Source organism: Lytechinus variegatus, chromosome 3 (genome assembly GCF_018143015.1).
Source record: "Lytechinus variegatus isolate NC3 chromosome 3, Lvar_3.0, whole genome shotgun sequence".
Taxonomy (NCBI): Eukaryota; Metazoa; Echinodermata; class Echinoidea; order Temnopleuroida; family Toxopneustidae; genus Lytechinus; species Lytechinus variegatus.
In genome coordinates, this window is record NC_054742.1 from 42,693,431 (window position 1) to 42,715,310 (window position 21,880).

The 21,880-nt window shown below is 34.9% G+C and overlaps 2 protein-coding genes across 4 annotated transcripts in view; one reads left to right on the forward strand and one right to left on the reverse strand.

The window, feature by feature from the left end:
• LOC121411075 (mitochondrial 10-formyltetrahydrofolate dehydrogenase-like) overlaps positions 1-3,643 on the reverse strand; it is a 29,200-nt gene extending 25,557 nt beyond the window's left edge. Inside the window, exons 1-2 of one of the 2 annotated variants that reach the window (XM_041603569.1) lie at positions 3,408-3,643; positions 1,337-1,481 (exon numbers count right to left, since the gene is read on the reverse strand). In XM_041603569.1, coding sequence (XP_041459503.1) covers positions 1,337-1,463 — 127 coding nt within the window. In that variant the 5' untranslated portion in view covers positions 1,464-1,481; positions 3,408-3,643. Of the gene's footprint in view, positions 1-1,336; positions 1,482-2,608; positions 2,876-3,407 lie in introns of those variants that run through there. The other variant, XM_041603568.1, reaches the window with a different exon arrangement.
• LOC121411076 (N-fatty-acyl-amino acid synthase/hydrolase PM20D1-like) lies at positions 3,351-21,022 on the forward strand. 2 transcript variants are annotated; one of them, XM_041603570.1, is made up of 12 exons: positions 3,351-3,458; positions 8,126-8,404; positions 8,809-9,041; positions 9,988-10,074; positions 11,006-11,139; positions 11,764-11,886; positions 12,563-12,638; positions 13,097-13,158; positions 14,237-14,318; positions 18,806-18,877; positions 19,345-19,510; positions 19,887-21,022. In XM_041603570.1, exons 2-12 carry the CDS (start codon positions 8,143-8,145, stop codon positions 20,117-20,119), a joined length of 1,530 nt encoding a protein of 509 aa, XP_041459504.1. In that variant the 5' UTR covers positions 3,351-3,458; positions 8,126-8,142; the 3' UTR covers positions 20,120-21,022. The 2 variants fall into 2 exon arrangements, with proteins under 2 accessions (XP_041459504.1, XP_041459505.1); XM_041603571.1 differs by lacking the exon at positions 3,351-3,458 and adding an exon at positions 7,707-7,805.
• Positions 21,023-21,880: the final 858 nt, after the last annotated feature.

A 21,880-nucleotide genomic window follows, 5' to 3' on the forward strand; every position in this document is an offset into this window, starting at 1 on the left:
AAGGTTTGAGGAAAATCCGTTAAAGAGTAAGAAAGTTATTAGAGTTCAAAGTTTTGGATTTGTGACGTCATAAACGAGCAGCTGCCCCATGTGTTATGTAATATAAAATGCATGAATTTCAAATTTTGTATGGTTCCTGATGACTTAATTTTGTTTTCTATTCATGATCGGGTGTGAAGTGATTTGTCTATTGATATACAAAAGGTACAGTAAAAACCATTTTCAATTTTCTGAGAAAATGACATTTCATTGATTTTTTACCATTCGCTAAGTAGGAATGCTGCTCGCATATGACGTCACAAATCAAATAATTGAAATTCTAATAACTTTTTAATTATTTGATGAATTTTTCTCAAACCTTCGGCAATATTTTTTATTATTTTTTCTGCTATTTTTACAATAAACTTTTTGTCAGGGTGAACTTCCCCTTTAAAGATCACTGAAGCCAGGAATGCTGAATCTGCATTTTTGTATTCCAAAGGTCACTTTAAGATTAACAGAATTAGTTGAAGCATATAGGCCCTACATGTGTAATAAATAGCAAGACCTCTGTGTGTTGAAAGTACAGGTGAACAAAATTTGTTTTCCCTGTGAATACGCAAACTTAGAAAATGAGTTTTATAAATTTGCATTATTTCCAAAAGTTTTAAGTGACACTCTAAGTGTGCAGTTACATAAAATAGCCAGCTCTAATTTTTTGGTTTTACAAAGTACTGACAATAGGAAGTGAAGCATTTCCCCCACAAAGGCAGTAATCTAATCCAGACAGGGAAATGAATGCATAATTGCTCTGACTTAACGGTGGAAAATTCCACTCGTGAATTTAACAGTTAAATTAATCTCAAGACAGCACTAAAGTCATCAGGTATATAATTGCTTAGGGAATAAGAATGCTCAATCGCCCATTATATTTTAATGTTACTGTAAGATTCATACATGTATACCTACATGATGCATATAATTGACACATAATTAGTATTCAATTACATATAAAACTGTTCGCAATACCCACGACTTCAAAGATGCAATCATTATAGAACCAGGGCTTATACATATGTAGATGTTTGAACTTCATCCATTATCAGCATGGCTTATCTGAATATAACTGTTAACAGTTATACCTAGCTAACAAAGTGTTTGTACAAAACAGAGATAGTCAATAGTTCACAAATAGTAGGGATGGCTTACAGGGGTATGCTATTATGTAAGCTCTTCTGCACTTTCTATTCAACTTGATGTGGCCCTCAGAAGCAATTTTCACAATACAATACACTCTCCCTGACCATTAATTTCAGGGACAAAGAAAGAAAAGAGTGGAGTGATCACTATACTGTACCTAGAGGATCAGGACGGCCTTTGACATCTGGGATTGTGAAAACCCCTACGATTTCATGGCCATCTTTCCTCAGGAGCTTGTAGACCTCTTCTCCAAACTGACTTTGACCTATAATAGCTATCTTCATCCTGTCTTGTAGTAGCGTCTGCATTAAAAGGGGGAAGGGGATAAAAATGAGGAAGAATTAAAAGAACACATTCAATTAACCATCATGATTAAGATACAAGGCCAGAGTTTATACAATTTTCAGTATGGTTGTTATAGTAAGATTTGAAGTAAACTAGCATTAGCATTAAATCATTTGGGAGTGCGTATATCTACATCAATTTTATAGGATATTCAGGAGAAATTGAATAATTATTGAAAAGTGGATGGTCATTCATTCTACACATGGGTCTACAGCAAAGTCTGAAATTCCAAAGATACTCTGTCTACAAAATCTTCCTTCAAATTCAAGCATCAATTTGTTATGCATAAATTTTTTTATTGTGATGACCAGCATTAGACAAAAGGTACAATTTACTTCTTTAATACATTATGATGTAACAGGGTTTGACTCAATGCAGACCAATTCGAAACAGGTTAGAATTAGAAACATGAACTTAGACAGACCCTATAATATTCATTTCTATTTTCAGACTAAAAGAAGTCACTCACCTTTATATCCAGACTACATCATGTGTACATGAGTTTTTCATTGCCATACCATACTTAAAGTTAGGCATAGCCATAAGCATAACTACAAAATGTAGATCTCGAGTCGACACAATTAAGTTGATAACATTCAGCAAGCTTACAATCAGACATGATTATCTAACGAGTAATGTAAGTGTAACAAGTAGGGCCTAATGTTAATAAATCTAAGTTAGATCTGGACATGCTAACTTAACTATATTAGAACTAACATAAACTAATTAAAATGAATACCATTCATAACGGTGAGTGTGATGAACTGAACTTGAATGAAGCAACATAACTTGAGTCATTTTAAGATATTAGGGCTTACTACTAGGCCTAAGCCTACATTTCTAAGTAACATAACGTTGTTACTTAGCAAACTAACAAAATTTCAGGATGGATTGAATCCTAAGTTGCCACCATTCCCAACCAGTATTGCATGCAGGAGTCATTTTCTTGACCACATGGTCATTGCTCGCAGGTCAGTACTGTCCAGCTGAGTGACCTGGCTGGCCTGGTCCCCATCTAGAGTCCTGGAAATAGGGTAGGGATCTAATTCTAACGTCAGATGCAATTTCAATTGAGCAGGCTTACCCTTGATGTTGAATAATTTCTCATGAACCGGCATGATAACCCAGCAAATCTACTCGCTGACAACATTCTTTCCGCGATCGATATAATATTCCTTAGACTATTGTTCCTACGATAGAATTATGTATCTCAGCCAGCTGAAGATAACAATGCACATGCAATGCTAAATTTGAATACCCTACACGTTCCGCGGAGTGTACCCATTCACAGGTTACATTAGTCGCAAGCTACAGCTGGCTGTTGGCGATATGATGACGCGATGCCTTTTTCCAAGTGCAATGGAAAAATACGGAAGTCTCTATGGACCCATCTATTTTTTCAAAAGGGTATGTATGCAACAAACTTGATTAAAGTATACAAAGACGAGTCATATATATTTCTTCCCATTTGTTTATAATGTCTAAAAAACCTATAATATTTACAAAATATAGTTTTTTACTCATAAAATGACAAAGAAAGTTTTTTTTTTTTTTTTTTACAATCCAACTCTAACTCTGATTCCCTATAGCAATATGGACGAACCCGTGGGCGTGTGCCATGGCGTCAGCTCAATGCGTGCACATGGCCTCTCAATCTGTGATGCATGCATATCCATGCAGAGCTAAGTGCATGGTACGGTCGTGCGGCTGATTGTAGTTCCGGCACCGGCCGGCAGCCGCTGCCCTGGACCCTGGCCATCGACGACGCCGACACCACCTGTACACAATAACAAGCGGGCGCGTGTAACGTTGTAATTTGTATACATGATCCGAAGAACGAATTGCCTTGCTATTTACCGCAAGGGCTGGGATCAAAGATTTACCTGTGGCTGTGTTGTACTTGTAGCGTACGAGAATCCTAGATACCGGCACCGGTAATTATTTTTCTATTATCTTCTTTTGTAAGCTTGTTTTTAGTTCCCCCTAGTTTAATGACGAGCATATAAAAGCACGAAGCAGAGTGGTTGAACGTTAGAACTGCAAATGCAATTGCAGAAGCAAAAGACAAAGTTTCGATGAACGAGCTGGTATCAGAATGCCATATACATTGCGCTGTTGTGATCTGATGCAGATTTCAGCCAACCACCTGCCAGAAAATCTTTGTCCCCGCCCCTCGATCTGTGATTTTCTAACATCACGTTCAGAATCAGACGCAAAGCTTGCTGAAACTCAAAGGACAATTAACTGTAAACAAAACAAATCGGAATGACAAATGTTGGAGATGTTCAGCTGGGAATGTCAGGGTTCTAACATATTTCTTGTTGCTTTGCCTGGCATGCAAGCAAGAATGATTACTCTTAGAGCTCTCTTACTTAGTCTTACCGTGTAGTAGGTCTACGTCTATGGACCTTATGGTCTTAGTGCTTACTCTCACTTTCAGTCATAGAGTTGTTAATATTGTTAAGCCAGGTGTAACTAAGCATTTTTTTTATATTGGGGGGGGGGGGGACTTTGTTATAGTAATAGTAATACATGTAATTGTACCATGGTACTGCACATAATTTTGAAATCAACTTTTAAGTTTTATAACAATTTAAATTGGTTGTTCTGCTGAACCAGATCTCGCCCCCCCCCCCTACATTCACTCACCAGTTTATGTTGACTCTTAATTGCCCTGGGTGAAATGTCAGAAATTGTATGAAAAATAAAATCCACAGAAATGATGGCTATTCCTGTCGTTATTACTGATAATTGATAAAGTTTAATAGCTGGATTTATATTACAAATCCAGCAGGGGTGTTACGGATGTACAGTGCTTCCCCAAAAAACTATGCACTTTTGAAATGGCTGTCAAACAAAAAATGTAACACTTTTGGGGAAAAACCTTATAGATATGGAAAGCAAACAGAGTCAACTTTCAAATGACACCAAAAAGTTGAAAAACTATTCATGCATGAGCGAGCACTGTCCAGTGAAACAAAGCCAAAGGGTATGAAAATTAGGGTGGGCCGGAATAATTAGCCTTCCAATTTCTTTCAGGTTTGTTTGTTTGGTACTTGCGAAGTTGAGGGTTTTTGGTGAATTAAAGATCAGTTGTGATCAGTTTGTTAAAATTTAATGCGTTATTAAATTGAAATTTAATGAATGAATGATCATGAATTACAAATTTTAGTGCAGCATTTTTATCATGTGGATCTCAGCAATGTGTTCATGGCAGTCAGAAGAGGGGGTAATATGACTTAGGTATAGGTGAGGTACGTTGATGGGATAAAGGTCAACAGAACATTTAGCAACCCCTCTCTCCTTCTCAAGTGGTTAGTCCTTTTGGAACGTGCTAAAGTAAATTAATGAGTAAGTTTTGGATTCCTAGGCAGATTTTGTGAGTTACTAAATTAAAATTTAATGCATGAGTGAACAGGTTTTGTAATTTTGGTGCAGCATATCTTGTGGACCTCAGAAGTGTGTTCGTGAGAGTCAGAGTAATGTGATGCATACCTGTTACAAGCAAGAGGACGAGATATGCTCAGACTTGGTTAAAAGGGCATTCCTCTTCTGTTTGACCTTTTATTTCTAAAATTTAAAAGTCATACATGTACCCTCCCCTCTCCATCTCCATTTCCCAGCCCAACCCCGCCCCCCCCCTCTCTGTCTCACTTCCTAGATTATTGCAGCCTATTCAAAACTTAACTGCCAAGTGACTGGTGGCTGATGGTCAGTTTTTTTATTGAATGATTATGAAGAAATTTAATGATTATGATGATTAATGAAATAATTTATTGAAAAAAAACTGAATGTTTGCTTGATCACATTGCACATTGAATGAGCTGATTTACTGATAAAGTGTTAATTAAATTATAGGAAAAAGCTGATACCCCAATTCAGAATTAATCATTAAATCAACATTCTGCTCTGGACTTTGAGTACATGACAATAGCCATCAGTCTCTCAACAGAAGGGGAGGGCGGGAAAGAGGGAGGGGCCGGGGGCTGAATGTTATCTTGACTCTTATTCCATCAACCTACTTCTCCCACTTAAGTCCTATTTCACCCTTATTCTCCCAACTCCCATGAACACATAGCTGAGATCCACATGATAAAGTTGAAATGCTGCCCAAAAAGAGATCCAAATTATAAAGTTGAAATGCTGCCAAAAAAGTGTAATTTGTGTTCACTCATGCATTAAAGTTCAATTTAATAATTCATAAAATTTGCTTATGCAGCAAAAAACTGGTCATGGTTGATCATTAATTTATCACAACTCCCCTAACTTTGCAAGTTCGAAAAGATTCGCTTCTCAAAAACTGACATAAATTGGAAGGCTTATTCCAGCCCACCATAATTTTCATACCCTTTGTTTCAGTGGGCAGTGCTCGCTCAAGCATTAAGTTTTCAAACTTTTTGGTGTCATCCGAAAGTTGATGGCTTTCCATATCTTTAAGTCTTTTCCCCCAAAGTGCTACATTTTCTATTTGGCAGCCATTTCAAAAGTGTATAGTTTTTTTTGGAAGCACTGTGTGTAGGGGTGTTGTGGCCTCTGAACTTTGAATATCGAGACTAGTACAGAACGGTTAAATTGTTTGATAGGGTAGTTAAAAGTTTACATCTACATGTTTAGGGCTCTGGGAAAGGAAGTTTGTTTCAAAGTTGATAATAAGCTTTGCGATGTCCCATGTAAAAACTGCATTATACCATTTTATACTTCTTAAGAACAATATTAAGGTATGCAATTGACTAGAGAGTTGGTATTAGCAAAAGCCATTCCCTTAAAGCCTGTTCAAGCTTTGATCAAGGGTTAATACGTGTACTTTATTATCATCTAAAATATGAAAATACAATGGCTAGTTATTTTCTTTTTCAGTTGTTGTACAATAGAATAGAATAGAAAAGCTTTATTGTCCATGACAGATTTTTTTCCACTGGTGTACATAGTTATAGAAATGTAAAGAAAATATGATAACATTTGAACAGAAGGATATTATATTAACGTAGGTATACATGATTCATTTAAAATATAGGCATACACTTTATAAGAATTCAAATTACAAGTCGCAAGCTAGCAATAGATTCTGCTTCAAGATTTTATTTATAATAATATTATTCTATGCAAAAATTTGATTTTTAATATAAAGGAAATGAAGCTCCCTCTCATGGTATTTGTTTTCCATTGCCTAATACTGCTTCACTATTTTTCCTCTGAATAAAGTAAAAATCTATCAAATTACCCAGCTTCCAGCGTGAAATATAAGCTATATTGCGATGCGATATGCATTAAAGGTCAAGTCCACCTCAGAGAAATGTTGATTTTAATCAATAGAGAAAAATCAGACAAGCACAATGCTGAAAAATTCATCAAAATCGGATGTAAGGTAAGAGACATTTCAAAGTTTCACTTATTTTTAACAAAATAATTATATGAATGAGCCAGTTACATCCAAATGAGAGAGTCGATGATGTCACTCACTCACTCTTTTGTTTTTTTTTTTGGTTTAAATTATACAATATTTCAAATTTTACAAATTTTACAATTAGGACCTCCTTGCCTGAAGCACAAAATGTTACAATAATAGAATTCCACGTGTTCAAGGAGGAATGAAACATCATTTTGCATGACAATGACGAGAAAATAAAGATATTTCATGTTTCATATAATAAAATACAAAAAGAAATAGTGAGTTAATGATGTAATCATTTCCTCATTTGCATACCGACCGAGGTGTGCATATAACTGTTTTGTGAAATGAAGCGAAACTAAAATGCCATAATTTTCTTATTTTACATCCGATTTTGATGAAATTTTCAGTGTTATGCTTGTTAAATTTTTCTCTTTTTATTCAAATCAAGGTTTTGTTGGGGTAGACTTGTTCTTTAAAAAGGCAGTTTTGAAAGCTGAGCTTTCATAGTGATTGGATACCAGAAAGTTATATACAAAGATAATATTCTGATATTTTCAGCTCGTATTTGAGAAGTGGTAATACACCTTTGTGTTTTCATTGTGAATAGAAAGCCTCATGTGTTTACTTTGGAAGACTAACCTTGATAAGATAATCCGGTGAACTTTGAGTTTGAGCGCTATAGCATCATATGCAATGCTAAGGGCAACTCTACAAGATCAACGTTTCAGTTGTGTACAAATCAATGACTTATCGCATCCAAATCCTTTTCTTCTTTAGACTTCATTTATTGTAGTTAATTCAGTAGGTGGACAGGCTGTATTTCAAGTAAAAGCACATGCATGCATCAATTCTCTGTTATTGCAGACTCTCTCTATATTTATTGATCTGTGTAAGGCTAGCCTTATAGCTTTTAAAATTATTTTTTATTTTCATGTTAGTTTTTGAATACTAGTAGTGGTTGGATTTATTGGTCCACCATGAATCATTGATTTTACAGGGTCAGAGCAATGTGTTATTAATCATCAAGTCATATTTTCAATATTTTGTCCATATATTTTTTTTTGCAACGGTGACATTTCTTATCAATGCAAGGCCTTGGAGATAGACATCATCCTGGAAGTCAGTGACCTCAATAGAGGCTTCCAAAAGGTTGAGAAAACGTAGTGTCAAAGATGTTAATCAGTTCTTATTTTAATCTGTTATTTCCAGGAGATACCTTTATCAATATGGGTATGATGGTCCAAGTGTGCAAGGGGTTTGGACTGGTGGTTGTCGGTCTCATTGCCGTATTGCTGATCAGGACAGCAACCTTCCCATCCATGCAGCCAGAGGTGACAGAGTGTAAGGCTTTGGATACAGACTTCATCCAGGCGGACAAAGACCTCAAGAGACGCTTTCAAGAGGCCATTAAGATCCAGACCATCTCCTGGTCAAAGTTTGTGGTAGAACTAGATGAAGTGGCCAAACTGCATCTATTCCTTGAGGAAAGTAAGTTCTACTTCTTTCATCGATATTGGAGATAAAATAGTGAAAATACACCCTTTGATTATTAGGGAATTCAGCATCTGATCTTTTTATCTTAACCTTCAATTTTACTAATTATAAGGCCTCAGCAGCAAATAGCAGTCACATCTGAGCCCTATAACAGTGTAAGATCATCCGTGACTGTAAAGTCTGTGCTGCGTTTGTTTAGAAAGTAATTGCTCACTATTGTGTATTCATCATACATTTCTCTTAACATTACAGTAGCATAGACTGACTGTAAAAAAAAAATCAACTTTGTAACCAATAAACATCTCAAGGAGAGTTTGATATCCTTGGGCGGTACATGTATCTGGTTGAAGATGAGTATAATATATTTTGTTATTGTTGAATTATATATCTTTATTCAGGTTTTCCTCTTATCCACACTTCACCCCTTGTTACCAAGGAGGTGATCAACGGCCACAGTCTCCTTTACACCGTTAAGGGGAGTGACCCATCGTTGATGCCTTACATGCTAGCTGCACATCAGGATGTAGTCCCAGTCAAGGACCAGGACTGGAAATATCCACCCTTCGAGGCCAGGGAAGACAATGGGTATATCTATGGGAGAGGGACTATTGATGACAAACATTCTTTGATGGTAAGTATTGCAAATCTGAGGATGACCCATACCATTATTTTGCACTTATGTTTTTGTTTTATCTTGCTTATGACACATCACAGCACTGGGAAGATCATACAGGGATGAGTCCTAATTCTTAATCATCAAATACCATGTGCATGACTTCAAATCACACTCTTTCTGTCATGAATAATTACAACTATGAATATATTCGTGTGATTTATTTGACATCTGTTGTTATCAAAAGCAAGAATTCTATGAAATTTTCTTCTCAACAATCAATTGGCTATTTTTAGTAGATTTGACTTAATAGCATTGACATTGTGATATCCATCCTTTTGAAATGGCCCATGACTGAGTGTTGGGTCATTTTGACTTTTGAAGCCAAGAATTGAATGGGAAGGCCTCTTTTGGAATAGCATTGGTAATTGACATATTGGCCTGTGATTCTCAAAAAGAGGTTTCAATTGTTCCATGGTACAGAAGCATTGATTATACAGATTTTTTAAACATAATTACACTTATATCTTTACATACACTATAAAGAAAAGTCAAATTACAAATGCAGGCATTTCGGCAAAGGACGCCCAATTGAAGCGCGATAAGACAATATCTGCATAATCCATGGTTTTATTTCATAGTACAATTATAACCTCTGGAGAACCCGGGACAGAGTGTATTAGATTTGTGTTCTTTGTTCAGCTTGTTCACAGTTTGAATATAAGGCATAATACAACTTTGCTTCAAGTTTGGCACAACAGATAAACTTACTGCAAAGAAAGTAGAAAAGAATCTACTTGTTATTTATAAAACAAAAATCTTGATGAGTAAACCAGCTTATTTTCCCATTCTGTCAGTTTGCTGAATAAACATATAGATATACATGTGGCATTTCTTGATTTTTTTGCTATTTTGTATGTTTCAGTAGTGTATTTCTATCTCGCCTTTCTTGTATATCCAACAGGGAATCATGGAAGCACTTGAATTTCGTCTGAAGCTGAAGCAAATTCCAATAAGAACTATGTATTTAGCATTTGGACATGACGAAGAGGTAAGAAAAAAAATAGGATATTCATCTATCTTCATCTTTCTTATTCGATACTGTGACGCCAGAGGTTTTTTTTTATGACTGTTTGGTGTAAATTCCCCAAATTACTATAAAGTTATCCTTTTGAAGTGGAATGAACTTTGAAATTCATTGACTTTAATAATCTAATGGGACAATTATTCTGTGCTCTCCCTTATTTTATGTAGGAATCAGCGTACGGTACGGTCGGGTAGCGATGAGTTACAGTCGGTCCGTTGCAAATATTGTGCTTCGAACTACTCCCTCAATTTTTAATCAATTCTCATGAAAGTTGGAACACACATTGGTCTTAGGGTTAAAATGTGCAAGACACTCTTAAATATTTTGTGTGTCTTGAATCATGTTGCCATGGTAACAATGTATTATATCGTCGCACGCACCACGAACCGTCCTCGTGGAATAGATACAGTGTGCTATCGCGCCTCGCGATTTTACCACGAACCATCTTCTCTGTTACGATGCCCACTGTGGCGTAAATAATTCACTTCAAGAAAATATAAAGATACGGGATGAAACTTTCGAACCTAAACTATCAAACGAAGACACCGGCAAATAAATTGCTTTTCTTGTAGGTGCACTTATTGCTGGTTTTAAAAAAGCTTTTCTTTAAATGCGTTTTCTGCGAAACTAACTTTCGTATCGAAGTGCGCAGAAAGGACGGTTCGTGGTGCGTGCGGCGATATAGCGAAAATTGGGTAAAAATTTTGTGGTTCGAACTTTCTCTGTCCTTGTGTGGGGGGTAAAGTTATGAAATCTAAGCAAATACAATATATCACAGCATACAGTTCAACAAACATTTGTTAAAAAGTACAACTGATCTTTGTCGAAATGTCTAACATTTTTGGTACAAATCATATTTCTTTGTTTTCATTTTACTTGAATTTTGAATGTGTAGGTCTATGGTAAAAATGGAGCTGGCAAAATAGCTGAAGAATTCATGAAGAGAGGAATAAAGTTGGATTTTATCTTGGATGAAGGAGGCATCATTGTCAATAATGTATTCAAAGGTTTAGATAAACCTATTGGCATGTAAGTACTCTCATCATTCAGCTACTACTTGATTCATATCTCAGATAATCTTAAGTTGTAGGGCACAGTTGTTATGAGCCAAAACAGATGATTTGAACTCCAAATCTCATAAGTAAAACAAAGACTAACATGACAGAGCCAAAAGGTTATTACATTGTCAAGGTCAAGGTTTATGGCTCATTGTAATAATAATTGATACATCCACATATAAATAACAGATAAATAAGAGAATTATATTTGGTTTATGAATTCATTTAGGGAGGACAATTTGAAGAGTTAATGAAAGTTCTTGAAAATTCAAGGATTTAGGTGTGCAATATGTTTCAAATCTCTTACAATGGTGGAGGAGCAGACTTTGACTGAGACTGCAGTTGAGAATCCATCTACTGGGTACATAGTTTTTGACTTGAAACAGTTTCAACAAATATCGTTGGTATGAATATTTCATTTAGAGAACCTCAAACTCCAAACCATGTTTTCTCCTTATTCTGTGAATATGAAATAATTCCTGCTGATTAAAAGTACTGTTCATCCAGAAGCAATATATTCATCAACATCTTCATGTAACATTAATATCTACATGTATCATTAATTATACAAAATCTTACATTGATATTCTTGCAGTGTCTGTGTGGCAGAGAAAGGTATATTAACATTAAACCTTAGTGTAGAAGCCATACCAACAGGTCATTCTTCAATGCCAACACCAGAGTCAAACATTGGCATCTTGACAAGGGCATTGAGCAGGTAAGCTCATGAATATATTAATCTTTGCATGTTATTTATTATTATATTTGGAATAATGACAAAATTACATCTTGTATTTTTGCAAAGCAATATTTTTTTTAATAATTCAATTGTTTATTATTTCATTTATCTTTTTTGTTTAGATCTTTATCATCTTTGCATTTGGCTAGAATAGTAAAGCTACACAATCTACTTAAATAAATTGATTCAAATTCCCGTATACGTCAGGACAGTTTATAGTTTTTCATGCACATTGCGAGGTCAACTTAATCTACAATCTGCAGGTACGAACCCTGTATGACACTTCATTCTCAAGTGGGTTTTGACTTTGACTTAAGTGAAGTCTATCAATTTCTAGAAATTGAGCAGCTACACAGTTCACAATTCACATTCCTCTCTTCTAGTCCTCATCCTCTGACCACTGTATTGGTAGCATGATTCAGCAAACCAGGGAGTTGTACCTGCAAACTACATTCAGGACATGGTAATTGCTTTATTCAGTTACATCAATTGTCTTAATCTGTCCGAGCGCATTGAGGAATCAATCTACTCAAAATTTATCATGTATCAATTATTGTCTTTGACAATAATTGATACAGTTAGGATTACCCGTACTAAGAATATTGAACTATCTTCTACATTATGAAGACAGATGAACTTGTTTGTTTTCATACAGACTTGAATACCGAAGACAACCAATTTTCTTTGGTAGTGGACCAGAAAAACAAATGTTTGAGCATCTTGCATCTGAGGTAAAAATTAAAATTCTTCATAATCAAAGGCTAATTTACTCTTTCCATCTTTTACGCTATCTCAATTTCTCTTGCTCACTCTCCTTCTCCCTTCGTCATATCTCCCCTTTTTCATTCCCCCCATATTCTCCCCCTCTTTCTGTGGTCTTTAGTACTCTTTTGACCCAATTCAGTATTTGTTGTTGAAATTAGACTATCATGTTGACCTGTCTATCCTCCCCATTAATCTTATTTATAAAGAAATAATGTATTTAATATGTAATGTAGGTATTTTCAAATCATTTTGATGTATGTGTACTTTCAATACTCCTCACAACTTAAAAAAAATCATTATTTCATAACTTATCAAGCAGAGTAGATTAATGTATTGAAGATGTTTACATTGAAGAGTTGTAATAGAATAAAATGATAGTAATATGTACATAAAACGTTTCATTCCTTGTTTGTTTCTTTTCCAGGCCAAATTTCCACTGCGTTTTATCATCACCAATATGTGGTTTTTTAGACCTCTATTTGGATGGTAAGAACTATGAATCAATAAATAATTATAGCAAAGTGAATAAAGCATTCTTCTGCATGAAAATATTATTCAAATTCAAACATAAAAGAAGCCAAATGATACATGGTACATCTACATTTTTTATCATCAACATTTTCAATGTAATTTGTATTGATTGTGATGAGAAAAATGAGAATCATCATCATCATCACCATTATTATCATCATCACCATTATCATCATCATCATCATCACCATCATCTTCATCATCATCATCATCATCACCATCATCACCATCATCACCATTATCATCATCATCACCATTATCATCATCACCATCATCATCATCATCATCACCATTATCATCATCATCACCATTATCATCATCATCATCACCATCATCATCATCATCATCATCACCATTATCATCATCATCACCATTATCATCATCATCACCATCATCATCATCATCATCACCACCACCATCTTCACCATCATCACCATCATCACCATCATCACCATCATCACCATTATCATCATCATCACCATTATCATCATCATCACCATCATCATCATCATCACCATTATCATCATCATCACCATCATCATCATCATCATCATCATCATCATCATCATCATCACCATCATCATCATCACCATCGTCATCATCATCATCACCATCATCATCATCATCACCATCATCATCATCATCATCATCATCATCACCATCACCATCATCATCATCATCACCATTATCATCATTATCATCACCATCATCATCATCATCATTTTCATCATCATCACCATCATCATCATCACCATCATCATCATCACCATCATCATCATCACCATCTTCACCATCATCATCATCACCATTATCATCATCATCACCATCATCATCATCATCATCATCACCATCATTATCATCATCATCATCATCATCATCATCATCACCATCTTCACCATCATTACCATCATCACCATCTTCACCATCATCATCATCACATAATCTTTTTTGAAATTATTAATCATAATTGCTCCCTCTTTATCTGTATTTATTGATTAGATGATGAAAATTTTGTCTTGAATTTGCTTTTTAGGGTATTGACCAAAATGGGACCTAGTACCAATGCATTTGCCAGAACTACAACTGCAATCACAATGGTTCATGGTGGGTTTAAGGTAAAACCATTATACTTTCAGTATGTCTGATTTTTGGTTTACTCTTTCCAGTTTATTTATTATGTTATGATGGAAAATCAATTCTTTTTAGGAAATCATACAGTTATTAAGTTGTATAAAAACTCTCTGATTAATGAGTATGACCAAATGAGTGGAAAACTTGCAAAATGTGTTCAAGAATATCCAATTTGTGTTTTCTTTAGTTAATTGCCATCTCAAATATGCATAAGCTTATTGTATTTAAAGTAGACATAAGAAAATAATGGCTAGTACTGAGATTTTCACATCAATAGAAAGCTTTGGATCTCTAGAATAGCACATAATGGTATTCAGTTCACAAAACAAAATGACATATCAAATTAGACTGACATAACTTCACCAAATATTGCAAATATATGAGGAAAATTGGTTTGTTCAGGGTGACGTTACATTATGAGGTTGTGTTTCTGAGTTGTGTACAAGCTTGGTACAAATTCATGGATATTACCAATATAGCTTATATTTTGCACTGGAAGGTGGGTAATTCTATAGAGTTTTACTTTATTCAGAGGAAAAATAATGAAGCAGTATTTAACTAGGCAATGGATTTCTGTGTACAATTATCACAAACGTTCTTTTTTAAAGAATACATGCATGTAGCTGGGGGTAATGCAAGCATCAATGAACCAGCACAATTGCGATCTACAGTGTATGAGTGCAATATTTAGGAAGAAGAGCAAGAGGAAGTAATTAACTTCCATCATATGTACAATTCATTATGTGTGATTGCCTAAAATATCATGCTTGATATTCAAGTACCGGTATTTTTAAAATAGAACTAATAATGATAGGCCTATGAACTCAACTTCTAATGAAGTTTTCTTGTCTGTTGGTTCATAGCTGACAAGTTTATCATGATTGAATAATATATTCATCTGCGAGTGATGCGGCTTTTGCCAACCCGGGCGAAGTGGAATCGCTAGTGACAGCTTGCTTTGCATGCGAACTCTGCTGAACATACGGTGAATATTTCTGGTTCTATGGAACAATGTGAGCGTGTGACCTTACCCCCATTCAACCTACATGTCATATTTATACTGATATGTGGATCGTCATGTCCAAACCCCAAACGGGACAAGGGAAGGGAAAAAATAGGGGAGAACGAGACCTCGGGAGACATTCTCTGAACTTCCACTTTTCTGCTTTGGTAAATAATGGTCATAATAATAATAATGATATATAAATTCATAGAGCGCAGAAACTATTCCATAAATATATATTCTACTGCGCTTTATGGGACTCCTGAAATGCTTGTTATCAATTAAATATATGTGTTTTGAGCTTTCATTTATAGTTGTTTTACGGGTGGTGCTTTCCTAACTTCCAGGGGTAAGCTATTCCAGATGGAAGGGATGGAATCTGTAAAAGCAGAGGATCCATTGAACTGCGCAAATTGCCACCATGATCACTGGTTTTATACCTCAATAATTCTGTAATGTAGCCAGGAGCTTGAAGAAGAAGTGCTTTGTATACAATAAGTAAGACTTTGAGTGTTATTCTCTGCCATAGGTTTCTTAGCATTGGTTCATGCATGCAGCACACAATTCACTCCAGGCCATGTGAGCTAGCGCAAAAAATAACAATAACTGGATCACAAGCAATCTTGCCAGAGTCAACAAGAAAGGAAAAAAATACCATTGTAAACACACATGTCTCACATATCTAAGCCAGCAGAATGTGAACAATGTAGATATACAACCAGTCACACATAGGGTTTTTAGTTAGTTAATTTTTAATAAATAGATTATGAAAAGGAGACCACCAAAATGATATCGGAGATATATTTTCTGAAAAATACATAATTTGTCTTTTTCAAACATTTTTTACAAATATCATTTTCCTGTCATAACATTGATGATCAAGCACCTCATTACCCAAATGTTTGTGATAATTGGCATTCATCATCCCTTGTATACAACAGTGACAGCTACCTGAAACTATAAATACAGGTAGTTTTTATGTTATGGATATTGAGTGAGTACTTATGAGACCAATCAAGTATCTTTGTTCTATACAATCATAAGTGTGATAGTTGGTAAGCTGGATTACTTTTATATTTTTTTATTAGATACAATTTAGATCACTATAAGGTATACAATATCCCATTATAGATTACACACAATGGTATATATACACAACAAAAAGGGGTTTAGTAAGTCCCCCCTAAATCAAATTGCTGTAACTTTTGAACGGAATTGTTTTGAGATATGATATTTCGTAGGTAGTTTTCTACACTTATTAAGCAACTCCTGAAGAAATATGAGATTGATCGGTTGAGTCATGCATGAGTAATCAAAGATTGAATTAAAAATGACCATTTTTGAAAGTCACAAGAGTCGTGTTTCAGATTGTGCAAATACAAAGTTGGGCAAAAGTTGTTTTTAGGTGAATTTTATGGTGTTATACTGTTTTACTATCCATCATTTAACCACTCCACACACAATTTTGATATCGTATGTTCATGGTTGAGTAAGCACATTGTATTGCAGGGGCCGCGGAAGCGGGGGGGGGGGTTCAGCCCCCACTTTTTTCAAAAAGCATGTACAAAAATGTAAAAATGACCATACGATTGTAATTTTTTGCATGGTCAGCCCCCACCCTCCCACTTTTGGCTCAGTCCCCCCCCACTTTGAAAACCGTTCCGCGGCCCCTGTATTGTGACGTATCATCATAGGGGTTTATGGTAGTATCCTCTACAACTTGTTAGATCATGTTAAAAATTTGAAAATGTTGGTGGCTCCCCCGATTATAGGCCCCTCCCCCATTTTAAAATTCTGAATCCACCACTGATTTGCCCGTAAATTAAACTGGTCATGAGAAACTGTTACGAAAAGAATACATTTACGCCGCATAAAGAGTATTCATTCCTAAGTTTTCGAATGTGCTCGCTCAACCATGAAAATGTTTAAAGTTCGGAAAGTGTGTGGTGATAGAAATGATGGATGATAAAAAAAGCATTTGAAACCGAATTTGCCCTCAATATTCAATTTATTACCCTTTAAAATGAGTCTGTGACATTGAAAATACCAATTTTCCCACTTTGATGCGTGCTCACTCATGCATGAATAAACATATCGATTTCATTTTTGCACAGAATTCTGCCCATAGGTTGATAAACATTACTGCCAAATAACATTGCTAAAGACAGCCTTGAAAAAAAAGTTCCACCAAATTGAATAAGGGGTTACTTACTCTTAAACATATGCACCCATAGTGTACACAAGTCTATGAGAGAGGAAGTCAAAATTTTAGCAAATATGAAATGAGGGTTTGTTTCATGGACGGTTTTTGTTACTTCTGCCAACAGTTTTTACATGAAACTTTGCACATGGCTTCAGGGTAACACTACCCAAAAGGTGCGCACACCAAAATAACAATTCGATACGGCACAGAGTGGGGCCAAGGCAATGAACTTTCTTCTCATTTGCATAATTTTCGAATATTGTGTGCTCACTGATGCATTAAACATCAGGATTTTCATAAAAATCAAATCAAATGAACTATGCAAGGAGGTTTGTGACAGATATCCATAGTTACAAATTGCATTTTTTCCAATAACGTAAAAAAAAGCTTATCACATTCCACATGTTCATTCAAGCGTGAATGTTTAATTAAACGCCTTTGAATCATTGAAGCATGTTAAATGGTCGTGAACATAACGAAAAATTTGAGAAAAGATCATTTTCAGTTACCAAAATGAAACAATACTTGCCTATGATATTTGAAAATCGTATATTTTTTGTTTTTCAATAAATGTTCATTGAACCGTGAAACGATGAATATCGTTGAAGATACTCTTCCCAAAAATAACTGTCATCATATTCTTTCATTCTTATTGATATAAAGGTGCAAAAAATCAAATTATAGCAAGTATGGACTTGTGTTTATTCAACTGTGAAATTTAGCCAAAAAAGTTGTATCGTCTTTTAGAAAGCACCTTTTACAAGCCTTCTGGCTATTTTTCATGATGAGAATGTGGAATTAGTTCCAATAAAATGGAATCAAAGTCATGATATTTGGCTTGTGACTTTTGAAAAGTGACATTTTTGCCTTCTGACGGTGCTCACTGAAGCATGACGCAAAATACGTCCACAACATTTACCCAGAGGGTAGCTTATAAAATTACCTACACACTCATATAAAAATATATTAAAAACTGGCATTGGTTTGGAAATTATTGATGTTTGTTTAAGGGGGGACTTACTTTTTTTGTTGTGTATATACATGTATATTTACTGTGCCTACTGAAGCAATGTTGCCTATATAAAGATAATCTTAGAAATTCAATATAGACTTTTCAAACTTTCATAACACTATAATTTTTCAAATGAGTTTGATGATTTTTTTAATCTTAAATTGCTTCCCTACTTCTTTTCAATATAATTTATTTGTGCTAAAGGCTTTGGTTCCCTTGAAATAATATAATGAGTTGTTTTGTTTTGTTCTAGACCAATGTACTTCCTCCTTCAGCATGGGCTATAGTCAATCACAGAATACATCCATCTCAGAGTATACAACAGGTAATATCTATTTGAAGTTTTTCATCCATCTCAAAATCAATTTCAATCCATATATTAATATCAGTTTTATGTGATGGAAGAACCTCTGGAATACATTTTGAAAGTTCATGTTTATTTCTAGGTTCTAACCAATGATATAAGACATTTGATTCATCATACAGATTTCAACAATCAGAATTGATTATCAAGTTTAGTTGCAGAAATCCCCCTTAGAATTATTTGCTCTGCAAGCCTCAATATGAGATGATCTGTTATAACTTAACATATGTCGATATCTCTTGAATGATTTATGTGCATGTATATTTCAATGCAATCACCAATGAGAATAACCTACAAAATCTACAATAAACCCATAGTTAGATGAAAAGCAAGATCGTATTAAATACATATGGTCACAATGTTTCATGTGAGCAAGACATAGGGACTTCATTATACACGAACCCATTTTTATATATTTGTTTGTTCAGGTGATAGACCATGATCGTAGTGTCATCGGTGATGACAGGGTCAAGATAACGGTAGAAGAGAAATTGGATGCATCCCCTACGTCACCGTTTGATGAAGATGCTCACGGTTATCAGGTTATCTCACACAGTATAAGACAAGTCTTTCCATCTGTTCTTGTAACCCCTGGTAAGTTCAGTTTATTTATTCAAACTCTTTTTCCATGTTTGGATGGTGACAGATCTTGTCATTTGGGGCCTAGTTTCATAAAGAACTATGATTTGGTAACTTTGCCATCTAATGTGGTTCTAGGATGCATCTACACTTTGGACTGGTTTACCACGTCACATTTTAAAACTAAATTTCCATATTTTTCACGTAACGGTATATTTCTATCATTTTGAACATGTGTTTGTAAAGCACTTTGAGATTTATCTTTATCAATATACATGTAAGTGTGATATCATGCGTAAACATCTTATTGTATTTGTGGCAACTACTAGTTTTGTTCATGTTATGATTACTCTCAAATTTGCTTCCTCATTTTCTTTAATAAATCTCCTAGGAGTCATGATCGGCAACACAGATACAAGGTATTACTGGAACCTTACAAACAATATCTATCGCTTCACTCCAACTGTTGCCATGGGACCGGAGGACCTCAAGCTTTTCCATGGTATCAATGAGAGAATATCAGTCGATAACTACGAGAAGGTGGTCAATTATTATTATCATGTCATGCAGAATGCTGATAAGATGGCTGTCAGCTTGCCTCATAGTCACTCCCAGGAATTATGAATTACAGGTTAAGGTATTGGTTGATTGTGAAACCTCTAAACATGAGTAGATTAGACAACAGACTGGCCAATGTATGATCCAAGCAAATAATTATTACAAGTTTCTCTGTACGAGCTTGTATAGTTGTGTCATGCCAGTATACTCATGGGTCCAAATGTACATGTACAAAGGTGATTTTGAATCCTTGGTCTGTAAACATGATTTATGTAGATTTCTTGCATGAATTACCCCTGATTCATTGCATTTATTTAGAAAGGGTCCAATATTGAATGCAGGCATTTGTCACAGGGGATAAATTCACACTTGGTACTAGGATGAAATCATTATTGAGCCAATTGTTTTGAAGTGGTGAGCATAATGTAAATGTAAATTAATTTACATGAAGTGTTGGATCATTAACATTTACTTTGTAACAAGCATGAGTTTAGCTTGAAATCTGCATTACATGGATTCAGAATCCCCTTTGTTAAGTTTGGCCAAAGTCTTGACTGTAGGTTTCATGGTGAGGTGCTACTTCTGAATGATAGATGACTTTAATGTGCATTATCAATATTAAGTGTAAATTTGTTAAATCTCCCTATTATAAACAAAATGTAAACAGAATGAAAGTATTGTTCAATTCTTAACAACTCAGGGAATGCATCTTTGAGGGCTTTACATCATCCACACAAAAAAAGAAGATGTAGGGATCTTTGATATTGATGTATTCCAGAAAGTAATTGTCATTGATATGTAAAGCCTACAGTATGGAAGCAGTTCATGAAAAATGATACTTATCATTTATCTATTTCAACTTGTAAACATATAAAGTCCAGTTGTGGCAATGATCTTAAAATAAATTTGAACAATGATAATAAAAATATTAATAATATGCAACATTTATACAAATGTTTCTAAGTGCTGCATACTATTACCCCGGCTTTAGCACGGCTACCCTGATGGGGCGCTCAAGCATTCAAGGAATTCCTTCCTATTAGGTACCCATTTACTTCACCTGGGTGAAGAGTGGCAAATGGAGATAAATTCCTTGGCAAAGGATGCGAGTGCTGCGGTGGGATTTGAACCCTGAAACTTGTGTTTCAAAGTCCAGAGACTTATCCACTGAGCCACAACACCTCTCAACAATGACCTCCCAAGCATTTGTATGCATCAAAGAGAGTGAATAATTGGAGAGAAATAGCGAAATAACGAAGCATTTGTCAGCTTGTTTTCCATAATTATACTGTGCATGTTCGTGGGTGCTGATATGTGATTTTCAGCTTACTCAGGGTTCAATTCATATTCTGTTTCATCTTATTTTAGGTTTTTTAAAGAAAAAAATGTCAAAACTTAGAAGTCATGATAGTGTGGTAACCATTGATCATGATTTTGAAGCATTTCTTTTAAAATCATAGCTCACTGCCACTGCTTCAAGGCTGTGCATTCGTAGATTTAGCATCAAACCAAAACATTTGTAATGACTCTGTAGAAAATTGAAACAGTTGACGAATGGTTAACAAACCACTTTGTGTGAATATGTGCCTTTAAATGTGGTTTATCTATAACCAAATATTTTATTGTTATCTGTAATTCCTTTCTCTTTAGAACATGTGTATTAAAAGAGGTGTAAATGCCAATTGTGACATTGAAATAAACTTTGAAAATTAGTTATTCATTCATGATCAGTATATTGCTGTATTTTATTTCTTTATAAAACTACAGAGGAAATGAATAGCCTCTTGTTTTCTTCTATCATATTGAAATCTTGCCATATAAAAATAT